This window comes from Kryptolebias marmoratus, linkage group LG5 (assembly GCF_001649575.2).
Source record: "Kryptolebias marmoratus isolate JLee-2015 linkage group LG5, ASM164957v2, whole genome shotgun sequence".
NCBI lineage: Eukaryota > Metazoa > Chordata > Actinopteri > Cyprinodontiformes > Rivulidae > Kryptolebias > Kryptolebias marmoratus.
In genome coordinates, this window is record NC_051434.1 from 11,330,392 (window position 1) to 11,356,144 (window position 25,753).

General features: G+C 43.3%; 2 protein-coding genes across 40 annotated transcripts in view; both read left to right on the forward strand.

The window, feature by feature from the left end:
• Positions 1 to 382: 382 nt before the first annotated feature.
• Positions 383 to 18,366, forward strand: fbxl2 (F-box and leucine-rich repeat protein 2). Its single transcript, XM_017425431.3, has 14 exons — positions 383 to 1,130; positions 6,053 to 6,114; positions 11,019 to 11,073; positions 12,601 to 12,675; positions 12,825 to 12,919; positions 13,409 to 13,573; positions 13,719 to 13,845; positions 14,656 to 14,730; positions 14,853 to 14,983; positions 15,085 to 15,145; positions 15,255 to 15,299; positions 15,618 to 15,674; positions 15,755 to 15,967; positions 16,225 to 18,366. Exons 1-14 carry the CDS (start codon positions 1,101 to 1,103, stop codon positions 16,330 to 16,332), a joined length of 1,299 nt encoding a protein of 432 aa, XP_017280920.1. The 5' UTR covers positions 383 to 1,100; the 3' UTR covers positions 16,333 to 18,366.
• A 763-nt stretch (positions 18,367 to 19,129) lies between these two features.
• The window catches only part of clasp2 (cytoplasmic linker associated protein 2), a 47,782-nt gene continuing 41,158 nt past the window's right edge, over positions 19,130 to 25,753 (forward strand). For 23 of the 39 annotated variants that reach the window (XM_037975573.1, XM_037975582.1, XM_037975587.1 and 20 more), the window contains exons 1-2: positions 19,131 to 20,029; positions 25,231 to 25,309. In XM_037975573.1, the coding sequence (XP_037831501.1) occupies positions 19,832 to 20,029; positions 25,231 to 25,309 (277 nt within the window). In that variant the 5' untranslated portion in view covers positions 19,131 to 19,831. Of the gene's footprint in view, positions 20,030 to 25,230; positions 25,310 to 25,753 lie in introns of all 39 variants that reach the window. The other 16 variants (XR_005233144.1, XM_025008098.2, XM_037975579.1 and 13 more) reach the window with 1 other exon arrangement.

Sequence of the window (25,753 nt, forward strand, 5' to 3'; positions counted from 1 at the left end):
TGCTCAGGATGGGAGACTGCGACAAAGTAAAGATCCAATGCAATCTGTTGACTTCCTTAAAGAGAAAACCTTTACTAATTGGTGTTTCAAACAGAAAATATTTTTTTAAAACATATTTAAAGGTAGTTACTGAGGGAAAACATAGAAACTATGGTTTTATATAAAGAATAATGAGTTATGTTATCTTTATTTCAAGCTTCAAGTAGATTTTGCGGCTTGTGTGAATCATATTTATTGGTAGGAGGAGCAGAAATGGCCCTTTTAATTGTTAAGAGTGCAGCCGCATGATTATATGTAACAACGGTCTGCCATAGTTTCCACAGACGCGACTGTTTCTTCGCTTTAAACCAAAGGCACGCGCCGGTTCGTGTCATGTCTCCTCCCGGCTCGGTTCTCCGGTCGACGCCGCTTCGGAGCGCGCGGCCAGTCGAGCCGTTTCGGGGCGTCCGCGGGGAAATCTCCGGAGGACCTCACAATCAAAACAAATCGACCACGCGTGCTTTTCCCGCAGCAGTGACGTCACGCACGCCCCTCCCCCTGCAAGTAAACAGAAGACGGCGAGGAAGGCGGCTCGTGCCAGCCGACACAACAGGAACCGTGGAACGGGACGTAAAATAACGGACGTTAACCCCGCTTTTTCTCCTGTTTTTTTTATTTATTTTATTTTTTATCCCGGGGGGTGTCGGCTCGGGAGGTTTTTCGGGTGCCAGCTGAGCCGCTCCGGAGCTATGAAGGGAGAGGCGGAAGTGAAGTCACTTGACAGACCGTCCATGTTATTATTGTTATTTTGGTTAGCCGTGTGATGAGAGGCAGGCCGGGGGAGTCGTTGGTCTGCGACACAGCGAGCGTTCACGGCACCGCAGGCCGCTCCGGACCCACACCACCGCCCTCGACTACCCGGAGACAGGAGCCTCGCTGGCGGCTGAGACTGAGAGGGGGGTAGGAGGAGGCGGAGGAGGTGGAGGAGGTGGTGGAGGAGGAGGAGGAGGGTGTGAAGACCCAGAGCTCCAGCTCGGCTCCTGCACTCCAAAAATAAAACGGCGACAAAACAGCAATAACGGTGTTCGTCAAAGTGTAAGCAGAACCGGGCTGCCGCAGACATGAACGGTATCAGCAAGAGCCGGTTCGAGGTATGACACAGGGAGGGGACCACCAGCGGTTACTCTGTTTGTTTCTAGTAGGGAGTCTTGTGTTAGAAGCAAAGTGTGTGTGTCTGTGTGCGTGTGTTTAACGTCAGAGGCTGCGAGGCGTTTTTGTTGGTCAAGGGTAATCCTGTTGTTGTCCTGCCGCACCATCGACAGACCGCGACAACATGGAGCTGAGGACTGCGGGACAGGGAGGCAGGAGGGCTGTGGCCGGCGGGAGAGTCGATATATCAGGGCCGAGGCTGGCCTGCCACCGTCGCCCTGAGGTTACAGGCTTTCAGGAGGGGGGGTGGCGGGGAACGTAGCATTCAGGCTGGGTCAGGCTCATAACACCCCTGAGAAAACCTGTGACACCTCCTAAAAGTGACAGGTGCCACACAGGTTGGTGAAGCCATCCAGCCAAAGAAGCATCAATGGTGATCATGCTCAACCCCCCTGAAACCTGTATTTGTACCAGTGGTGTTTAACATTAAAACGCTAATCACCCCTTGTTAAAGCTGGACACAGTTCAGGGTACAAATAGTTGACAAGTTGTCTGATACCAAACTATAAAATCAAACCTGAACAGAGGCTGGCCTGAGCTGTACCAGGTGGTGCGGTTTGAGAGCGTTCACTCCAGTCGTCTTCCCAGATATGCTGACATGGAACCCAGAAACGCGGGTACGCGCTCAGTGTAAACAGAGCTGAGTCCGCTGAGCAAATATGGCGGAATCGGACGAGCGCAGAGTCGAGGCGGAGACGTGTAGGTGGAAATGTAACGATGTGCTGCCGAACGCGAAAGAGAAGCGAAAGAACGAGTACGACAGCTCTCGAGATTAAGTATCGGGGCGGTGGAGTGCCTTAAAGACGGAGCTCGCCATTCAAACGCACGCGGCTTTTGGGAAGCTGTTCTGAGACCGTTAAGTTTACTGTTTCAGTGTTATTTTTTATTAATCTCTTTTCAAACCTATCTGCATACTTTACACAACAAATCAGTGCAGAGCACTTCTCAATCCCAAATGACTTATCCACCATTGTTGCTCGATTTAAATGTGTTACTTTGAAATATTGTTGTGTATTCATACCTTTAAAGGTACTCATTGCATTGTCATGAAGACCGGTTAAAAAAAGGATATCATAAACAAATAAAATCCACTCAGTTTTTTGTTTTATCATATTGATTGATAATGTGATCCTAGGCTAAAAATTTGTAAGCAAAATTTGTGAATGGCTGCCATCTATCACATGCGTTTTTTTGCCTATAGAAACAGCCGAAGTGACTGAAAATAACTCCATGGAAGAGCCGTTTGGGATTGAGAAATCTGACAGTTTTGATGTATCGGTGCATATTTACGCTCAGATCTGTTGAGTAAAATGTGCAAATAGGTTTTAAATCAGTCTAAATTGAAATAACCGTGAAAACGAGGGCGTGTTTTATTAATTTTTCTGGAAAATTTGAACTAATGTCTAAAATAAAATGGACTATGGGCAGCCTAATGTAGGTCAGACACATGACTCAAGCTTCTGGGTGTTTTGTTTACACTAAATGCATACCCACATTTCAGAAGTGCATATCCATATGTCTGCAAAACTACTGGAGTTAACTCAAACTGCACTGTCTGATACGTTTCAGGGTATCTTTTTTCTGTTTTATTCTATAGTTTGTAATGAGTACCTTAAATCTACTTTTCAACAAACTTAAAAAAACTTAAGTGTGGCAACAGCTGCCAAACAAACATGTAAACAGTGCAGCGTCACTGCTCTGTACGCAGATACAGTCAGCTGACGTTGGCCTGCAACAAATCTATCGGCGTTGGTGCGTTTGACATCTGCCATGTGCTGTTGTGAAACTTTGTCAGTGGAGAAAGATGCTCGGGTTGACCTTTAAATTATTCAAAGCTGAATTTCAAGGATATAAATGGAGAGATGGAATGTGTTTGTGTGTGTGTGGCGGGGGGACAGAACCCATATAAGTCTGCTGTAGATTCCTATCACTTTCATTGAATTTGCAGGATTGATCAGTATCGATCTCAGCTAACGGTTGCTCAGTTTTGTTTACGTAATCTCAGCGCTGTCTGCTGAAGGCCCAACGATCGTGTCTTTAAACTCTTTTAGAAGAACTCTGGGAACTTCAGAAGCGATGATCCTTTTAGTTTTTTAATCACAGCACTGACATTGGAAGTTTTTTACTTCCTGAATCATCAGCTGTTGCATCAGCTCCAAAATGCAAACTTTTAGGACGCGACTGTGTGCGAACCTGTCTTTTTAGCTCAAACGTGTGTTGACCTGGTGCGCTTAGCCTGCAACCAGACTTTCACTTCGACAACTGTGGCCTAATAAACTTTATGTTTGCTGTCAACATCCCCCTCCATGTCGGCGCTCAGGCCTTATACCAGCCCGTCCAAATGCCAGTGTTTCTCTGCCACGTTATTCACACATTGCTGAGATTCTTTAGGGTTTGACTTGACGGTACTTGACTTCCTCTGTCGGGTGCTCACATGCTCGGTGTGAGCGGATCAGGACAGAAGGTGCTGATGCATTTTGATGCATTTAATCACCAGTAGGCTTCTAGACTCCCTACCACTGAATGGTAGGGAGTCGGGGGTTTGGGTTGGATTTCTTAAAAAGCTCAGATGCTCCTGGCATAATTTCCTCGTATTTGTCTTATTAAAGGCTCCAAATTGAACGTGTCACAAGATCTGGATCTGATTATAGTTTATTTTATTTGGTAAAGAAACTCCATGCAGTTCGTTCACTGAACAGCAGCTCTCCAGGAACAGGAATCTGACTGCAGAGAGGAGCTCCCTGCTTGGGAATGCTGCTCTTCTGCCTCGTCTAATAAGGTTATTGTGCACCAGGGTTGGCTCTAAATGAGGAGCTTGTGAAGATGTAACCAGCTGGTTTTATTTATTTATTTATTTTTCCTGAATACTGTTTTTATTCTATCAGGCCATGTTTCATCTCTCTTGTCGGGATGTTAAGCTTCATCATAACCTGGGATCTCGAGCACTGAAGAATGTCCAGTGTTGTCCTGTAACCGTTTTTTTCTTCCTGCTCCGATTAGTACCTAACATTCCCACAGCAGCATAGCGCCATCACCATGTTTGACTGTAGGGATGAGGGTTTCTAAGCTGATGCTCACAGTCTGGTTTTCTCCACGCTCACCTTACGACAGTCGTGGCTTTATAGTTCAATCTTTGTGGATTCTGATAACAGGAGTTTGCTTCGTTGTTGTCTGACGGTTCAGGAGCCTTTTGGCCAATTCTCCGCAGGTTGTTGTGCACATTGCCTCCACCTCTGGCTTCTGTTTTGCCACTGTAATGTTAAAAAGCCTGATATGTGGAGCTTGTCTTTCTTTAATCTCCTATTTCCAGTTCCTGGATCTCATTTCTAATAATCACTGTTGTCTTGGTTTCCCAAGCGACCTAGACTCTTGAATCTGGGAGCCACATCTTAGAAGACTTGATGCCTTTCCAACAAACTCTTATGCTTTTGGGCTATTTCAGTGCCTTGGATGTCTCACTGGTCTAAAAATAACTTTCTCAACCTTGTGTCCTTGGTTTTTCAATTTGAAACCATCCACCTTATTTACAGTATATAGTGTTCCTTCATGGCTGCTGTTAGGTGGACCACAGTTAAGTTGCTTAAACAACAGCAAAAACCAGATGAACAAACAGCAAATGGTCTGAATGTTGATGTAAAATGCTCATTTTAACAATTTATTCGTAACTAAACTTAACTGAATGCTCCAGAAATGGGTTTTGCTTTCGTCATCGAAAAATATTTTGTGCAAATCAAAGACATGGTTGAAGATATGACTTTCAAAGGGTCTGAAAATGTAACATTTGGACGCTACAATGCTGGGTAAATAACACACACTTGAAACAAGTAAGAATCTATGGAGGTGTGAGGGTAGCATTAATAAAATAAGTCCTTTATAGATATAGTTAGTCAAGATAGGCAGATATTTCAAACTTCTTTGTCTGTTTTGTTGTTCTCACATTAGAAAAATTAAAATTCACATCAGATTGGTTAACATTTTGCTGAAATTGACCAGAACTCTCTTTCTTTTTGTTGACTTTTTCCACCCCACTTAAGCACAAATTGCCTCCCTTGTGGTCTGCCTTTTTTGATTTTTATTAATTACTTTAATAATTGTTTTTCAGTTCCCCGTCACTGTAGTGCAATTCCTTCGTTCGGCTTTCGTCTCTCGCTTCCTTTTTGATCCTGTTTTCCCTCTCCTCCAGTGCTTTCTATTTTAAGGAGGTTGCAACTGCCTTTCAGGATCAACCCGCACTCATCCTGCACCTTCCTGGCTCCCCCCTTCCCTTTTTTGTTCTCAGATTCGCTGTTTGCATGTGACACACCGGGGAGTCCTCTCATTAGAAACACTTGCTGAGTCTTTGAGGATGCGAGCGGTATATCACTGGCGGGGGTGGGGGGGGTTGCGTGTCTGCGACGGCACAGAGGTTGTGGGTGTTTTACCGTAATCTAAATTCATGGCTGAATGCGGCCCACCTGATCGAGAACGTTCTGCCACTGTTCCTCACTCAGAGAGGTCTGACTTGAATCACCTACGAGTGTGCAAGTGTGTGTATGCCGCTCAGCAGATGGCCAGACATCCAGAGAGTAGGCTAATTGAGATAAGCATACCAACAAGCTGACCAGGCTGACAGATTTATAAGCTTGCAAGCAGGGGACATGGTGTGTTTATTAGCGTAGCTTAAAGAAGTGATAGCTCGGTTCTCAGCTGTTGATGTAAACATGAAGCAGGGGTCTGTTTCTGTTCTGGTTTGAGGAGAAAAATGAAAAGATCCTCAGGCTTTCTGACTGAATGAGCTTAATGTACTGACAGTGTTTCGATTTCAGCTCGTAAAACGCACAGCGCGCTTACTGTTGTTGTTGTTGTTTATCTTGTGTCTCGGCAGGTGTTCTCCAACAGCGATGAAGCCCCCATCAACAAGAAGCTCCCCAAAGAGCTCCTACTCAGGTAAGGTTGATGATACACAAATAACACAATCCCACACGCACACACACGCACTATGACAACACAAACGCCCTCAGAGGAGAGCTTAGGTCAGAGTTACTCATGAGCTGAATCAGCCTTGAACTGTATAAATGTTTAATTTGTCACCAGTATGTGTATTTTTTTGTTTGTTTTGCGTAATGTACGCCGCCACCCCCACTTCCCTGGCCTGAAATTAGTTTTGTGTTTTTTTCCAGATGTGTGACCTACAGATCTGTATTTTGTCACACAGCAGCTGCACACACCTCGTAAATCTGACACTCCGCACGTTTACGAGTGTGTGTTCGCTCGCGTCTTGGAGAGAGGCCCACCTGCAGGAACCTCTGCTGGCACTCGGGTTCATTTTTGCGCTTGACTGATGCTAGATTGTGTGTGTGAGAAACACTCCCGGGTCTATGCAAACCGTATGTCTGTGCATGTGTGCGTGCTATAAATAGTTTCTCTGAGCTGGTGGGGAATTCTGCAGTGCTGTGCTCCGCTGCTGCTCCATCTGCACCACCAGTACGCCCATTACGCCCATCACTGTTTCACTGGTGCGCTGGAAGCTCCCAGCACATGACCTGCAGTCTCATGTGTCGGATCGGGATAGTTACACAACATCAGCTGGGAGGAAGACTCTCTGTGACGAGAGTAAATCTTGTTTATAACCCTGGATTCTTGGTTAGCTGGAGCTCTTTTTTTTATCTAACTTTTTTTACTCTCACTGCATCACACAGAGGGAGACATTTTCTTCTTCCTGTGGCATTTATACAACAACATTCAAAAGTTTATGTCAAAATTGTGTTTACTATTCAGTACAAGATAACTTTAAACCTCTCAAAAAAGCCTAAAATAAAACACTGAACATTTTCTTTTGTATTTTAAGCAAGATTAGTGAGTTATTTCATGTTATGTGGAATTTTAGTCCATAGAAGTGTTTGCTTGCAGACAAAGTGAGCTAAATTATTACATCTTGATCAGCTGTTTCACCGCCTTTAATATGAAAACAATGTTGAACACAATGACAATTGTATCATAAGATTTAAAAGTATATTTATGAAACTCTTAACCTCTTTAACACTATCCCTGCAGTCAGGAGGCTCTGGTTGCTCTCCTTGCATTCAGCGGTAAAACTAACCCGTACAACAAAAGGAGGCTGTTAGAAATGTTTTTAGCCGACTGTTTTCTTTGTTATCGCCCATTTTTTGATGGTGTAGTTGTCTGTGTGTTTGTCAGTGTTCATTTGTTACCAAAACATTTCATAAACTAGTGTATAGTTTTAACGAGGGTCTCAGAAAATAATCACTAGATGTTCCTCTACATCTGTTTAAATTTTAGGGTTAACCTGTTTTAAGTTGGCCGCCACACCTAATCGACCTCAGCAAAGACAAAAATGTCTATAAGTCAGTTAATTTTAACAGATATTGAGCTAAAATTAGGTGTGGTAGTAGTAGAGGCTCATTCCCAACACATACTTTGAGCTCTAACAGATTGGATGAGATCTCGCGTGCGATCGTATGTAACGTTGTTTCAAGATTTGACAAAAAAAGCTTAAACTTTCATAATTTTTCGAGATAAGGTTTTCTTAGTTTAAAACTCTGGCATGGAAGGCGGCGGGCGACATGCGTTCCTTCATGTCAGGCTTTTGATCGGTGTCAGGAAGAACTGAAAATTAGTGGAACCGGTGGAGGTCGAGCCTAGATACAGAAGACCAAGGTAACTCTTAAAGATGGCTCAAAGATTTGCTAAAAAGGACAAATCAAAGAACAAAGGGCCTTCAGGAAGATTTACCAAAGTCCACAAGGCTAGTTGTTAAAAGAAAACCTCTGCTGCATCCTTACAGAGTTCAGTGTCCAAAATTGTCAAAGGAACATCGACACAAACCCTTCACCTTTTAGAAATAAATCCACTGAGCAGACCAGCGCAAACCTTTCGGCTGCCTTTAGAGAAGGCTTGTTCGGAGGAAGGAAAATGGATGTAGACTCTGTTAAAAGCAACATCTGTCCAACTATTAAACATCAACCCGTTTCATCAAGTTCAGGACTTGAGTCGCAGGTTGTTGCTCAGGAAACATTTCTGTCTTAAAGGGAAAAATGTGTTCAACAGATAATCAAAACAGGAGACAAATGTCCAACCTGTGGTAAAAATGGAGGTGTCTTTGACATGCTGGTGACGGAAAAATAAACAACTCAAAATCCACCCTGGTATTTTTGTGTCTGTTAACCTTTGACCTGATGTCACTAATCACAAATAGGCTTTTTTTTAAAAAAAAGATATAGACTAAACTTTAAACTTCTAAACTTTGCTTTTTCTCTTCAGACCTCAAAACACAAGGCGGCGCTTTCAAATCACAACAGCTTACTTATTCTGCTTTAATCTGCTTTATTTTGTTATTTGATTAGTCATTTTGTCCGTACAGTTTCTGAATAAAGACCTAAAATGAATTCGTTTCAGTCAACAGTCCAAAATCCAATAGCATGAGCTAAGAAAAGCATCAAATTGTCCCCAAATGGTACTTCTTTATGGAAATTAATTTATCAGAACAACTTGTGCTTTTAATAAAGAAGCAGCTGCTTCTCTAAACTGAAACTATAGAAAAGAAACCTTTTTTTTTGTTGTATTCCAGCTCAGAAACATGCCAAGCGAACCCTGCGAGGGTTTGTAATGGTTGGAATGCATCATTCATGTGGTATATTTTGGCAACTGTGCTCCTCTAAGAATATCTTCTAATTATTCGGTTAATTTGATTAATTCTCTTTAGCGTCGGTGCTTATGTCTGATCCGCGAGTCTGAGTTCTGCTCTTGTTTTTTGTGCCGGCCTGCCTCCTCTCAGCTGGTGCATTACAAACAGCTGCTATCTGGGCCAGCGGCGGCGTCGGATATAAACTGTGAAAAACAGCCGTCACGTCTGACAGAGAGACAGAGAGAGAGAGAGAGAGAGAGAGAGAGGCGCCTCGGAGAGAGAGCTCAGAGAGGTTCAGGGTCCCCACGTGCAAAAAAAAACAAAAACCAAACAACAACAAAAAAACCACTGACTCAGCACGCTCCCCCGATCGACAACACCCAAAATTATGTCTGAGCCGTTGCCGTGGCAACCGGCCTCAGACTGCGTTCAAAAGCTCAGCTCGCTCTTATCTAGCCACGCTCGATGGGTCAGGCGTACGTCTTGTCGTCATTCAAATCTTGTCTGAAAATAAAGTAGACAAATTCATGCAGGATCTGACGGCGCAGTCAGGAGCTATTAGCTTTTTTTTCCCCTCCACACTGTGTCTCTGTGCTTTCTTGTGTGTAATGAGGTGAAAAAATTAAATTACTCAGACTGTGCCTCTGAATTTGGCTGTGTTCTGGTTCCTTTTTCTGCTTTATATATATATATATAAAAATAAAATGTCCACATCAGCGATAGAAAGGTCTATATTTCCAGCCTCTTCAGAGTTGGTCTTATCTTTGATTATTAAATGCCAGAAACATTCAATCAGATTGAATGTTTGCTTTCCTCAGAGTGTGATTAACTGATTTCTGAGGGTCGGTAAAAGGCCTCTCTGACACACTTAATGGAAAGTGGGGTCGTGTTTGATTAAAACCGACAGTCCGTCGATGATCAGAGTCGTGGCCATTAACCAGTTATTAGAAGCAAGATCGATGAGTGGGATTTGGTCAGCGGCTCCGGCTGCGTGCGGTCGTCTCTGTGTGAAAGCGTGTGGCTGCCAGGCTCGTGCTGCTTTGTTTATTAATCGTACGAATGTTCTCGCTGACTCAAGACTATGGTATAGATTACACAGACATGTCCCAACATGCCCCAGCACAACACATCAAAACACAGACTGATGTGAAGGAGACAACAGCCGGCTCGTGCTCAGAGGGGGTCAAAGAGACATGCAGACTCCAGCTGCACTCGAAACTTTTGCCACCAATTATCTCAGCTACATTTTCTACAGATTGCTGCTTTGGGGTCAGTCCCGCGAGAGCGAGCCTGTGGTTTTTATTAGTGATTAACGAAGAGGAGGCTGTACACGTTTGGCCGCACGCTCGGGTTTATGCGAGTCCCCGTGTGCTGTATGTTTGTGAGTCTGTCCCAGCCTGTCTGAGTGCCAGAGATTACTCATTGGCAGATTAATGGATTGAGCTGACCCAGTAGCCTGCTGCATGCGGCCCTTTGTGGCTGAACCGGCCATCAGCTCAAACGCAGTGAAAATGTACAGGCTCCTCCACTGCGAACCTAAAAAACCACCACGCGCTGTTAAACTCCCCACCAACAAGAATATATTAAACCACCTAATGACGGGAGGAGGCAGAGCTGTAGCCGTGTGACATTACGTGAGATCTGTTAGGGCTCGGAGTATGTTGTAGCCATTTTTGTGTGGACAAAGGCCAAATAGTTGTGGCGGCCATCTTGAATTAGGTTGACTTTAGACGGTAATGAGTTGTAGATGTACATTCAGTTCATCCAGTGGTTCATGAGATATTTTGCTAACAGGGTTGACGTTAACAGTTAATGCCAAAGTATTAAACAAAAATATTGCATAATGCCCTAAAGCTCAGAGTATGTGTTGGGGATGATGTTCAGCTGCCAAATTTTAGCTGAATATCTGTAAAACTGACTGAATTGTTGCTTTGGCGGCCATTTTGACTAAGGTAGCTGTGGATGTGCATCCGGTGATTACTTTCTTAGTTTTATTTAAAATCTGTGTTCTGGTTTATGTGATATTTTTTTCTAACAGAGCAGGCAAACGAACACACACAGATGGAGGGTAAAACATTATCGCCCTTTCCCCTTTTGGTGCAGTTGATGAAGAGTATCAAAGCCGACATTTCGCTGGTGACGGAGATTTTTGACGCTGATCGTTATCCACGATGAGCTCCAACCTCTCTGTCGTTTCTCTCCGCAGAATATTCTCGTATCTCGATGTGGTGACACTCTGTAGGTGTGCCCAGGTGTCCAAGGTAAGAACTCTGAACCCCTCGAACCACTCGTGTCCTCACATTAGCACTTACTTTTCCTAACACCAGTTTACTGCTGTGAGGTTTTATTTATTCTTTTTTTTAATTTTTATTTTGATGATAAAGTGCCCTCTGGTGGTGTCCCTCCATGAGTGAAATACCTCTCCTGGAAATACTTTTTGTCTCAAATTTTTTTTGATATGCAATGGACCTTAAAAAATTGAATAAAATTATTTGTGATTTCTAAAATTATGAGAAAGGCTCAAATGTATTGTAAGCATTTTTTTTAAACATTTTAATTATTTTGGGTTTTTTACAGACAAACTGTTGAGTTTTTGTTTTTTTGAAATCTCAGCTGTGATTCTTAATTAGTTCTCTTCTGCATTAATCTTTGAGCCCTGAATGTTAGAAGGTTTATTTGAAGCCTTCAGTCTTTAGTTTTCACCACAGACTCTTAATGAGACCCGGGTCTGATGCTGGGCAGCTCCAAGACCTCATGGAGGGTCCAGTCCTGCTCCGTCTGCTTAGACCTCCTGATGTTTTCCTTTGGTTTATTAATCCAGACCTCATTTCTCATCATGGCGATAACTTTAACAAGGTTCTTAGGCTTAATGATTGAAAATAAAAGGGGGGAAATGCATTTCATTATCATCATCATGGCTGACTGCATGGATAATGATGATAAGATATCATCTTTTCTGCTTTTTTTACCCTAATGAAAGCCACATCTCTAATAATCCAGATGCTCTCTTCTTCGTCTGAATGAACCTTTGAAACGTTAGTACCAGAGTACCTCACATTCCTTGGATGTTTTCGGAGAAGAATGTCAGATTCAGGAGGAAAATCTCCGACCGTCTACAGAAAAACACATAAAAAAAAACAGTTGAAGCTGATCTTGGGCAGTGTCAGACCCTTCAGCAGACTGTAAACATTCAGCCAAAGTCATCAACAATTTCAGCGTTTTAAAGGAACCGAGTCGAGAAGCGGTGGTTCTAAATCACGCAACTGAGGGCGTCGAATTGAAAAAAATATGATTCCAAATAATTTAGATTACATTAATTATTAAGAGAGGGAGTGTAAATATTCAGGACATGCTTCTTTTTTAGGAAAGGCATAAAAGATTCGTGCCATTTTGTTCTGTAATGTGTTTATGTCAACCAACTGGTCAGATAAATCTCATTTTTATAAATAATTTAGCGCGGATGGGAATATTTTTTATTGTTAACAACATGTAACAAATCTTACTAAGTTACTTTAGACTCGTTTATGTTGCAAAATCACTTGTTTCTTTTTTTTTTTCATTATTAACTGATCATTTACTGATACTTTTAAGTAATTAAAGTTAGTGAATAGGATAATCGTTCAAAGCTAAGCATTATTTTTTTGACTGAATTAGAACATTTTGAAAGGGGATGTGTTTTACAGGCACAGAACTCCATTGCTTCACTGTAGCAAGCTGTTTTTACTCCATGTCACGACACAAGAAACCCCCTCCAGCCCTGCCTGACCCTCTTCTCTGTGTCCTCTCAGGCGTGGAACGTCCTGGCTCTGGATGGCAGCAACTGGCAGAAGATCGACCTGTTCAACTTCCAGACGGACATAGAGGTGAGCGGGTGACGGACCGGTGCTCCCACGTTAGCCGTGCCCAGCCCGAGGCTCGGTGCTGGGTACAGCAGGCTTCGGTTTTCGACTGTGACGGCGCCGCTGATCCACCGTCCCGTTGCTCAGATCTTCCTCCTGTCTCTGTTCCTCAGGGCCGGGTGGTGGAGAACATCTCGAAGCGTTGTGGTGGCTTCCTGAGGCAGCTCAGCCTCCGAGGCTGCCTGAGTGTCGGCGATGCCTCCATGAAGTGAGATTCTCTTTGTCTCTCTGACATACAGGATAAAGATTTAATGACTTTCACCAAAACTCATCCTCTTCTTGGTTTGTTTACTTGCCCTTTTTTTATCTCTGTGTGATTATGTTTAAAGTTTAAGCAGCTTGTATTTCTTCATTCCCAGGGGATTTTACTAGAATCTCTTTTTTTCTTAAATATATTTAATCTCAGTTTACTTTGTACCCATTTGAAGTAATAATAAAACAGCTTACAGTGAATTGGTTTATCTTTTTTTATTAAATTTATTCAAAGACTTTTGGTCCTACTAAAAGAGACGCATTTAAAGAAGCACGAGATGTTCCTCGGCGAGTCTTAGCTTTTGTACAAACGCAACACGTGCAGCGAGAGCAGTTCCCCCCAAGGACGTGTGTAAACCTGCGTTAATTAGCTCCCGAGCTTCTGCTGGAATCTGACTTTTCAGTTATCCGCCGAAGCGCTTCTAACAAATCGTCTGTTTCCCAGGACGTTCGCTCAGAACTGCAGAAACATCGAGGTGCTGAACCTGAACGGCTGCACCAAGATCACGGACAGCACCTGCCTCAGCCTCAGCAAGTTCTGCTCCAAGCTCAAACAGTTAGATCTCACTTCCTGCGTGTCAATTAGCAACCACTCCCTCAAGGCCCTCAGGTACTGTAATTACTGCAGCCCATGCAGCGCCTTCTTCCTCCAGTCCTCACGCTCCTCACTTGGTGCACTTTGTTTCATAAAACCTTTGCATTTGGCTCGTGTGTCCCCTTTTTTTTCTTTTTCTCTCTTACCTTTACCTGCTCAGTGATGGCTGCAGAATGCTGGAGATGCTGAACCTGTCTTGGTGCGACCAGATCACACGTGACGGCATCGAGGCCTTAGCCAGAGGCTGCACTGGTGTACGAGCGCTTTTCCTCAGAGGCTGCACACAGGTAAGCACACCAGTAGAGTTACTTTATTTTAGAGCGATTCGAGACACTCAGGAGGAGCCAACGGTTTCATTTTCTGACACATTGTTTTATTGTTATAAAACGTTATTGCTTATATGTTCTTTGCATTCAGCATTTTTGCAGAAAAATGCAATTTCTCTAATTGTTTACCAAATCTCCTCATGTGCTTTGTATATAAAAGGGGTAGTAGGCACAGTAGTTTTATCTTTTAGAAATGTGGTTAATTGTTGCCTGATCAGGTTCTTTTCTACATAGGAATAGAAAATAATAATAATAATAGAAAATGTAAAGCAAGTTAGTAAAATGTCAGCAAACTTTAAAGAAATGCCTACAATTTTGAGGTTTTTTTACAAATAAATAAGAATTCAACTTGTTTCTTGTGCTGAAAAGATAAATCAGACCATATTAAAAGGAAGTGTCTGTTTGTTCCCACTTTTTGTTGCCTCCAATCTGTGGTGCTTTTTGGTGTTTTACTTAATAGTGTTGGTTTTAAATACATTTTTTTAAAAGAAGGCTTATCTGAAGCCCGAATTTTCTCTTTCTGTTGCCTTTGTAAACATCTTGAGGCTGTGCTTGTTTTATTTTCCCACCCAAATCAGCAGAAGTTACCAAGAACCAGCTTAAATGGGCCAAATTTTTACCACACTTTATATGACCATTGAATCATCTCACTGGGAGAGCAGCAACATCAAGTGAAGGCTCCTCTGATTATTGGGGAAAAAATTGACATTGTGTGTTTTATTTAATCTTAAATTGAAAATAAAAATATACCTTTTTTTTACTTGACCCCAGCTGGACGACGGAGCTCTGAAACACCTACAGAAACACTGCCCTGAACTCACCACCATCAACATGCAGTCCTGCACAGTAAGACAAACATTTGATTGTTGGATCTCGGGAGGAAGAGAGAGTATCAGTAATGCATGAGGGATGTGTTTGCGTGTCTGTGTGCCCTTGTCATTTGTTTCTGTGCGCCGCGTGCCGCCCAGCAAATAACAGACGAAGGCCTGGTCAGCCTGTGCCGGGGATGCCACAAGCTGCAGATCGTCTGCGTGTCCGGCTGCAGCAACATCACCGATGCCTCTCTCACCGCGCTGGGACTCAACTGTCCTCAGCTCAAGTAAGAAGCACACCTGTCCCAGAATCCCTCACGAGGAAAACAGCTTTATTTTTTTTTAAAAATGTTGTTGCTTCACAAGTTGTGTTTGTCTGCGTTCCAAGAATCCTCGAAGCTGCGCGATGCTCCCATGTTACAGACGCTGGGTTCACTGTACTCGCCAGGGTGAGTTTCTGTCAGCCTTTAGTGAGGCTAACCATCCTTTCGCCTTGTTTTTTTTTAAGCTGAATTGGATGCTCTTGTCACAAAACCGTCCATCTGTTTATCCTCACAGAATTGCCACGAACTTGAAAAAATGGACTTAGAAGAATGTATTTTGGTAAGCGAATCCGTGATCTTCTTGTTTGCTGTAAATTCGAGTTGAGTCTGGAATTGTTTCTGGTTTTTTTATCTGTTTGACTGAAAAGAGGTCAGACTGTAGGAAGAAGGCGGACATGTTTGTGTTGATAAGTGTTTTTCCTGTCAAGAGTGGGAGTTAGTAATCCAGTTATGTAGCATTTGAATCAGAAGGGGGAGAAGATGAGAAAGATTTAGAACATTGTCATGCAACACATTACTCCACGCCGGGAGCTTAGCCTCTTGGCTGTCCCGAGTCAAGTGAGGACAATTCACTAATCAAGGGCTGTCCTCTCCTCAGGTGACAGATAACACCTTGGTTCAGCTGTCAATCCACTGCCCGCGGCTGCAAGCACTGGTAAGCATTTACACCCGGAAGCTCTGAGTCTGTGCTGCTCATTCGAAGCGTCTCCAACAAGCATCTCCTGTTTCCTTCAGTCCCTGTCCCACTGCGAGCTGATCACAGATGACGGCATCAGAGCTCTGAGCGGCAGCACCTGCGGCCAAGAGCGCCTCACGGTGGTGGAGCTGGACAACTGCCCCCTTATCACCGACGTGACGCTCGAGCACCTGAAGAACTGCCACCGTCTGGAGCGCATCGAGCTCTACGACTGTCAGCAAGTCACAAGGGCTGGCATCAAACGCATCAGGGTGAGCGATGGAAAATTACACACACGGGGCTTTTAATAAGCTTAAACATCACTCCTTCTTACAGACACTGTTGGAGTTTTGCCTAAATTTATCATTATGAACATGAAACACAAAAATACAGTCAACCTAATACACCTTTTAGCAAATCAGTTTATTAGTCATATGCTCATAGTTACATTTCCTCAAATGTTTACAGAAATGTTGAGTTGTTCTTTTCTTTTTTAACTGATGTATCAATGCATCTGTTTCCTACACAGGCGCAGCTTCCAGAGATCAAAGTGCACGCGTACTTCGCCCCAGTAACGCCCCCTCCCTCTGTACACGGAGGTGGCCAGCGTCTGTGCCGCTGCTGCATCATCCTCTGACAGTGGAGGGCCAGGGGGGGCCACCTCTGTCTACAGGTCCTGCTGCTCTGATCTGGCCTGATTAAGAGGGTTGGAGGGTGAGGAGACTGGGGGGTGGCGAAGGAGAGAGGAGGGGCTGGACCCGCTCACTGCTCCTGATCACCGATCGATAATCCAGACTGCCACTGATCCCCGATCAGTTCAAACCGCCCCTTCTCTCTCTTCTTGCTCGCCGACCGGCATCGCAGCAGTTTGGGTTTAAGCTGCGGAGAGGTTTGAGGAAAGAGACGCGAATGAATGGACTTTCTTTCTTTTTCTCTCTGTCTTGTTCTCTCCTTCTTCCTTTAAAGACGAAACCAGGCTCTCCACTCCATGCTGCCCCACACACCCCTGACGCCCCACCTTTGGGTGTAAAGGACTGCAAATGGACTGCTGCAGATAGGCCATGTGATCAAACAAACAAACAAAAAAAAAGATACGATCATCTTGGAAAACAGGACTCTGTGGAGTGTCATCTCAGCCAATCACACGACACCTCTCTGTGACCATCCTGTGATTCAATCTGCTTTGACCAATAGACACAGAGCTGTGCTGTGGGGGAAATGCAGATCTTTACTGAAGCTTTGTCACAGCCAGCTCAGCTCTGCAGTGTGGACAACTTGGGACAGACAGGAAGTACAATACAGGACATGTAACATATTTGTTCATCTGGGAAAAAAACAAAAAAACAACTTATGTTGAGATTCCATTTGTACAGAGAATGTTTAAAGAAAAAAAAAGTGCAACACTTAGAACCACTCGTTCAAAAAAAAAACTCAAGTAAGGCCAACAAAAATTGTTTTCTTATTTTCAGTGCTTATTGTAATTGTCCATGCCTGTCTATTCAGAGAGGGAGGGGGGGCATATGCTTGTCTTTTTTTATGTAAAGGAAAAACAGTTGCTGTTTTACAAAAAAAAGAAAAAAAGGACCTAAGATTCAGACCTTGAACGTCAAAAAGCATTCTGTTGGCACTAAATGCTTCGGGGACGAGAGGCACCTGTGAATTGTGTGGTTCTGTTGACTCGTAGGCCCAGATCCAGTCCTGTCAGTAGCCCTGTGAACGATCTCCTACTTGACCACATAGCCTTTGTTTACATCTCATATTAGGTTAGCGCCACAGGCTAACCTGTTTACATCAGTAGGTTTCCAGTCCCCCCCCCTGACCCCCACTGTTCAGAGATAATCTGGATAGTTTATCACACTGATACAACTGTGGCATAGCCGTAGTTAAGTGGACTGAGATGTCCAGTTTTGAGATTCATTGCTGTGTGTTTCAGGATATCGATCGAGGCTAACTAGCTTGTGTCATGGCTTCAAACGTGAAAAGCAAACCTCCCCAGATCTAAGATATTGGGTATGAGACTGTGAGTAAAGGCACCTCAAGTATTTGACAATCACATGATTTTATGTATTTAAAGTTTATTTAGGGTAGATATGTGCAATTGTCAATTTACTTAACGCTGTAAGAGATTATGAATTGGCTTTTGTTTTCCCAGTCATTCAGACTTTGAGCCGCAGAAGAATAATTATTTATGAACAGAAATTTACACATCTGATGAAATCTGCCAGTCATATCAGTTTAATTGTTTTGAACCAAATGTCAGCACAGAACATTCAGGAACAACATGTAGTGACTGTAGAGCCCTAGAATCAGATTATTTTGCTCAATGCTCCTCGGAGGATCGTAATGTTATTTATCTCACCAATATGTTGAAAGACTAGCCCCTTTTATTGCCAGAGTTTAAAATGACAACAAAACGGATGCATCTTGAGGTATTATTGTAGTGCCAAGTGCTTTAAGAGTTAGGAGAATGGTAGGACAATGGATAGGACTGAAACAAAAACCAATGAGAAGAGAGAGGAAAGATCAGGAAAGGCTCAGATAATGGCTGACATGACTGGTTGTGAAACTAATGTCCTCTGTTTGACAGCCGTTTTAACAGTTTTATGTTTAAGAAAATAAAGAAATACATGAAAAATAAATAAATGAATAAATAAAGATGACTAATAGTAAACGTGGCTTGTCTCTATGGTTTGGTTTTGTGTATTTGTTTCTGATGGGCAAATGTTACAGTAAACTGCGGCAGTTTAGCATCTAGGTGTCACCAAAGCGCCGTGTTAATTTTAGCAGACACGCCCACACCAACAGTTTGTTTGTTCTTAAAGAAATAAAAAACCTTTAATTAAGATAGTTGTCAAAAACAATGTTTATCCGTATTTATGTCTAGCTTCTTAGTTCGACGTGATAGTTTTTTTTTTTTTTTCAACAGGCATTACGTTGGCTACCTGTGCGGCGCACCGCCGGTCAACTGCAGTCCCTGGTGTTGTGCCGAAAAAAGAACCCATACCATTAAAAGCACTTCCGCTGTAAGAAGCGCATTTTTGGACGGTTGTTTTCGCCCATAAATTGAATAAAAACGAGAAGTGACGAGCCGACTCCTGGCTTAAAGTACTTTGAGGACTTAAATAACTAAAATTATTTTATTGGACACTTATAAAAAGGCGATTTGATGACAAACTATGTTGCTAATATATAGATATACCAAACAGCCACGAAATTCAAACTCTACCAGTGTCTACCGCTCTTTGTAACCGACTTATATATTTTTTTTTAAATTTAAATACCTAAAGATATATTTGTTTATTAGCGTAATTAAAAACACGGGGTTCTTTGTCGCCTTTTGACCTTCATTTTACTTATAATTGTTGAACACAACTGACTGCGTTTCACGCGCGTTCCACGAAGGGGTTGTTTTTGTCATGAGGTACTTTCTTCGACACGACACCTGTTCGTCACCGCGCAGGGTCTCGGCGGTTTTGCTTGTGTGGCTGCGCGATTATTACGGGATTAAAGTGAGCCCGTTACCGGAGAACCGGAGCTGCGGTCTTGTTTTGGTAGTTTGACGCAACTTCCCCCGTGGACCGAAGACCCGGCCATGAAGTTGAAGCCCGGAGCGGAACCAGGCGGCAGATAGGCCCGTGGACAGTCATCAACGTTAGCTGGAGTTAGCCGATGTGGAGCTATTTGTATGGGTCTCCGCGCTTACTGGCCCGATGCTATTATTGTTAGCATAACAGATAGTAAAACGGGGCTGCTAGCTTGTTTTAATGCGGATATGCTGACCGAACCCACCGGGGTGAACTCTAGTATACGTTTCCTGAAGTTTCGTCGAGTTTTGAGCTAAACTTTCACGTAAGCGGCGTAGTTTTGTCGCAACGTTCAAAATCGGGCTTCTGATTTGGTTTGAAGAGGAGGGGGGATTTTTTTTTATTTTTTTGGTGCGAAAGTGAGTTGTGTTTTTTTAAGGGGTCGCATCTTGATGGTCAAAGCCCAGTTCGAGTCACGCTCTCGCTCTCTGCCTCTTAACGGGACCGCGGCTCGCGTTCGTCGGGGTCTCCTCGCTCCCGGGTCCCGCCGACCGTTGCCCCCCGATCCCCGGCCGGCTTCGGTGGCTGGCCGCTCGGCGCCGAGAGTGCCCGATGGAGGAACACGACAACATGGACTATTTTTACCAGCAGGTGCTGCAGAAGGACGTAACTCGCCGGCTGCAGGTCGGCCAGGACCTGATCGACTACCTGAACGACCCGCAACGCTCCCCGGACGTGGAGCAGGACAAGCCCCGGCTGGATAAAACCATCGACGTGCTGACGGGATGGGTGAACTCCAGCAACTTCAAGGTGAGAAACATCCACCAGTCATCATCGTGAGGCTTCATCTCCATGGCCTCTTCAGTCATATCTGTTTTATCAGCTTAGCTGCTGAATGTGAAAACAATCAGACAGATCAACCAGTGGATCTCTTTTCACACATTTTCTCACCAGAAATAGAAAGCTTTAACCAGTGGTTTCATCCCGCTCTGTTAAAGGGAGACAGATTTAAAGGTCTCCCCTGTCATCTGGTAGTTTTGTTGGTTATTCCCGTGGTTTCTGCTGTAGTTTGGTTCAGCCTGTCTGTGTGAAGGAGACCCATTGTCAGCAGCTCTGTGGACCACAGGATGGGGGAAGGGTTACCAGACTCATTTTTTGTGACCCTTCTCCACTTCTTCCTCTTTCATTTTCGCTTAACTTCTATTTTTATTCTAAACCTCTGTGATGCTTTCCTCTTCGGCCTCTCCTCTCATCTTATCAGCACATCAGTCCAGAAAACCTGGATGTTTTTGGGCCAACGAGCCCCGTCTGGAGTCACTGTTCAAGCATGAAATTTGACTCACAAAGTTGCGTCTTGAACTGATAAACTGTCTGCGCTAATCTGTTGGGCTCAGCAGTGCAAATAGTGTGTTCAGCATAACAAAGCCTCTTGGAAACATCTCATTGGATGGCGATAAAGATTCCTCATCACTCACTGTTTCTGACATGAAGTAATCCTTGAAGATTTATTTTCAGCTGCACAAGAAGTTCTTGTATGTCTGCCTTAAACCCTTGTTAAAACATTTGTTTTTTTTTTATTTCTGATAAAAGAAGATTTAAATTATGTAGTGAAATGGTGGTTTGGACAATTTGGACCGAGAGGACAGATTGTCTGAAAATGGGGGGTGAACAAAGCCATTTATGTCGAAAGAAAGAAACCAACATTAAACAGAGGAGCAGGTCTCAGATTTCAGCTTTCTAAAACCTATAATAGAGCAGTAGGCCTGATCCCCAGTCAGTTTCACTCCAATCAGGACCTGCATTCATGTGACCAGAGTGGCCCATCAGTGAGTCAGGCTAACAAGGACCCTAACGAGCCTCTGTTGTTAGGAGAGAGAGTTTAGTCTGCAGGTGAATCTGTCTGCTTTAAAAGCTTGAACTCCACAGTCTGTTTTTTGAACTGAGAAAGCTCCTCGGATGAGAAGCGAAACGTCTTCAGCTACAGAATAGAGTCCCGGCTGCACATCAGCGACCTGTAGCAGAGGAGCAGCAGGTCCCCAGGCAGCCTCGGTGGATGATCTGATGATCTGGGCGAGGTCTCGGCCCGCTTCGACGCCCTCAGCACCAGCCAACACAGCAGCAGCCCCGAGCTCTTCGCTCTCTGTGACTTCGACTGAGCTGCCCAGGGTTTCGAGCAGGACTGACCCCCGAAAAGCAGCTGTTTGTTCAGGTTCTGCTTATCACAGCTGGCTGAGGTTCTCACAGACATTTTTCAAGCTGATCCTCTCCTCTCCCAGTCACCTGCATGCTATAAGTCCACTCCCCAAGATAAACAACGCGACCTGCTTGAACCTGCCACTTTGAGCAGATAGTCGGAGATTATTTTGGTTCATATAGAAGAACTGTAGCATTTTTTTTTTGTTCTGCTCACCCTTTCTCTTTCTTCTCTCTGTCAGAAGTGAGGAGATCAGATTCACTTAATGCACCAGGGCCAGTTTTAAAATGTGCAAACAAGGAGCATTAATATTGTATGCTGCACATGTGGAGTGGAAGCTGGGATGGTTGCACGCGTCCTGCACTGATCCAGGAGCTGATTCTGTTCCCAGCCTGCCCTGCTGAAGCACTTTGATTTGTTTTAATTTTAGACTAAATATCAGACATTCATGATTACAACCCCCCCCCCCCAATATTTATGGATGGCGTCTCCTCTCTTGGTGGATGCAGATTCATCAGTTTTATATGAAATCACTAGCTTCTGATTGACTGAAGAAGAGCCCATATTTTTCATGTATTTTTGTATTTATTGCAACTGCTTGCCTGACATTTAACACCATATAATTTATCGCTCTGGATATATTTACTTAAAGCTTGTCTTTATAGTTGTTTTTCTCCCATGTTTTCTGTCAATCAGCAACAGTTTAAAGTCTGCAAGCATTCTCTTTTGCATTTGCATATTCAGACTTGCAAACATGTCTATCAAGGAGATTCTATATTTATTTTCCTCCGTGTGACCTAATGTCCAAATATTACTGATTCCATACTTTTGCAGTTTGATTTTTGGCACCAGATAAGATTGTGCGCTCAAATCTCAAAACAAGTTATAATTCAAGTATTAAGGTACAGTTCACAGACGTTTTAGAACCACCAAAGCATGATTACGTTCAGTTTTTCTTCTTAAACAATGAATTACGTTGTTATTAGCGTGCTGTTGTGAAAACCCTTCCTGCAGGGGCTTCATAGGAAAAACCTTTAAGTGAAGAAAATTCAATGGATCTTTGTGGGAAGCAGCTGTCCGAGCTGTTGTTCAGCCGTCATTAATGACTCTTAGTCTCTGGGTAGTTGGTTCAGACAATGGTATCAGACTGCATTTGGGCATTTTTATTCATTTATCATCTGTGTATTGGTGTTTAGGAATAAAGCTCTTTGTGCTGATTGTATCTGTGGCCAAAACTCCCTGAGCACAAAAATAGAAATGCCGTGTTTTTTCCCCTCACTGTTGCCATCATCCTTTGTAAAGATACCATCCTTAGCTAATTTGTGTCTCAATCTTTGACCAGTGATTGCTTTGGTCATCCACTCTTACCAAAAAAATCTAAAACTCAGTTTAAGCTTCCCCAGAAATTCAAAATACCCCCCCCCCCTTTTTTTTTTTTTTTTTTTACACGGTATGCGACTAAGCTGGGTAAGCCAGGACACGTACTAATAACCCGAGCTTTCACAAAGAGCCATTCATATAGAGGCGACTTTTTCCAACATGTCTGAGCTGCTGGGACGCTTTAAAGCTAAATGATTTGTTTTGAAATATGTTGGAGAATGGGTGACAGCATTATTCAGTAACTTGGTCAGTGTTTTTAGTTTCGTGGAAGAGAGCCAAGTTCTCACTTTGGTCCTACTTTTTCTCCCCCTCCTCTCTCATTTCCCTCTCAGACACATATCTACTTTTTTCTTTTTACCGTAAACCGTGTGAAGAGCTTGAAAGAATCTCATACTCCATCCATTTTCTTACCACCGATGCTGATGCCAACCACAGTCTCCTCCGCTCTCCTCCTCAGTCATGTCCTCCGTCTCTCCAAGTGAAGATTATACCAGATGGTTGTGGGTGCTTGTTGGGGTGCTGGGTGGAGGAGGGGGAGGAAAAAGCCTGGAGGATGTTTCCATCTTTTGCTTTTTTTTTTCCCCCTCTCTTTCTTCTGCTGTTTTTCCTCCTCCTCTACCATCTCCTGTAAAATTTGGTTAAACCAGTATCGAACAGTCTCCAAAATGTCTTGAAACGCTTTCAGGGGTTCTCAATTTAATTTCCTCATTTGAATTTGTGAGACAGATTTTCTCACAATGTGAAGTCGGTGTAGATTCTCAGTCATCCAGGATATGGTGGATCCAAAAAAAAAACAGGGTAAAAGACAGAAACAACTGTAACTACAGAATAAAGTCCAGCTGTTTTTATTTTTTACTGTTTTGTATTTGGTTGTGAAGTTGCTGCGAGCGTCTCCAACCCGTCTCAGTTTAGTTTCTGTAAATTGTAGATCTGTATTCAGACACCTGCATGACAAACAAAAACCCATCTGAGGCTACAGCCCTAAATATCCAGGTCTACAAAACATACCGATGAGAAATAATAATTATTTAAAAGATGCCTGCTTTCATTGTAAAGCTTTACTCTAGGAAATAAAATCGTAAATGTAGGTGCAGCTGCCAAAGTGGGTACGAAACGGGCCGAAGCAAGAACCACGTGTGCAACCTAGAATACGGTTTTGTCAGCCGCGCACGCAAAAAAACCCGAGCAAAACGTGGCCGCGCGGCCTGCTGGTCACTTGGTCGCAGTCGCTCAGAATTCAGTGAGATGGCGATGAAAATAAGTCAATATCTCACAGTTTTGTGTCTCCGTCTGGTCTGTAACAGTTGCAGCCAAGTGAAGTACTGGCTTCAGTGTAAGGGAGTCCTCATTTTGACTCATGTTTCTTCTCCAGATGAGTTTTGTTTTCTCTGTTGTTTCTTGGCCTCCATCCCTGCCTTCTTTTCATCGCCTCCCCCCCCTCTCTTCTTATTGTCTCCTGGCTTTTTCTCTTTTGCCTAAAATAGGGAAAAACTGCCGTCCTAACTCGCATCTCGCTGCAGGACAGCGTCTGGCAGGAAAAGAAAAAAGAAGGAAAAGAAATCTGTACATGGATTTTCTTTTGGAATATTTTTTTCTTTTTTTCTTCTCTTACAAGAGCGCTGCCAACAAAAGCATTCCACGAGCACGGCAGCGCCGCGTGGGGATGTGATCCTAATCAGAAGCACGGTGGAAAAACTTCACTTCTGGCCACAAATACCTGTCTGCTCAACCGCTGTTCGGCTCACCTCGAGCTTCTTTTTTATTTTGACACTTGTGAGATGTGCAAGGCTCGCCTAAAAAGCTTTCAGCAAACGTACATCTGAAAGTGTCACTTAAACATTTTACTCCACAATCTGTGGAATCAAATGTTTTGACCAAATTTCTCAAGTATTTAGACCTTCCATCAGTTACTGTTTAAAAGGTACTAAATAAACACGCCGTAACACTAAACACTTTATATATCAGTGGAAATGTTGAACTGGACGGACTTTGTTCTGTTTAAGTATAAATATTTTCCTGCTCCTACTCATGCTTTTGGTTCTGGAAATACTGTATTCCGTCTCCGCCTGGCATCATATGTGTTTTTTCCAGTCTCACACACTCTATTGTTGCTTCATATCACCTCTTTGGGAACTCAGACATGCTTTACGGTGACAAGTCAAGGCAGGATTTCAACTGAGCAGAATTATCATAAATCCCCAAAGCTCAGAAGACAACTTGAATCTGCATTTTTTTGTTTTGTTTGTTTGTTTGTTTTATTCAGGATGTGTAAGTGTTTACAGAAACAGCTGTGCTAGTCAGATTTAAATCTCAGCTTGTTTGTTTTTCATGTCAGAGCTTCCACGGTGGTCAGTGTGTAAAATAAGTACAAGAACAGTTCACGTGAAGTGTTTCGGGTCTGACCTGCGATAACCTTTGTCTTTTCTTCCACTTGTAGGTGGCGCTCTTAGGGATAGACATCTGCGGTGCGTTCGTGGACCGCCTGGGAGAGCGGTTCAAAGGATACCTCAGCACAGGTGAGATTTCCTGTCAGACACGCTCCGTTTGGACTGAAAACCTATTCAGTTTTCTTTATTTGTTCCTGGTCTTAGCATGTATGCAACGACAATAAAGGGATTTTTCCGTACTTTTTATATTTTCGGAACGAAAATCATCTTTCTTGGCAAGTTCCACGTGTCCAAACCCAGCACAAACATCTCGTTGACTTTGGCGCTTTTTGTGAAACTGAATGCAGTGTTGTCTTTATGTTAGTCAAGCTCAAACATATTTTTTTTGGCACAAAGACTTAGTTGAACATAAAAATGTCCTGCCTTTCACACTAAGGTACAAACTGAAGCATGTACAAACTCACAAAAACAAATCATATCCTCCTTTTTTATCTGTAAGACTACAATGAGTGTGACAGTTCCAAATAGCTACCTGGACTCTTCATCGTTTGTGTGTTGATCTTTCCATTTTGT

Excerpts from the sequence above, each read along its gene's own strand:
- fbxl2 (XM_017425431.3), top strand. The coding sequence starts at position 1,101 with ATGAACGGTATCAGCAAGAGCCGGTTCGAG. Across the intron at positions 6,115-11,018 it reads CCCAAAGAGCTCCTACTCAG|AATATTCTCGTATCTCGATG; the intron begins GTAAGGTTGATG and ends TTCTCTCCGCAG. Across the intron at positions 12,676-12,824 it reads ACTTCCAGACGGACATAGAG|GGCCGGGTGGTGGAGAACAT; the intron begins GTGAGCGGGTGA and ends TCTGTTCCTCAG.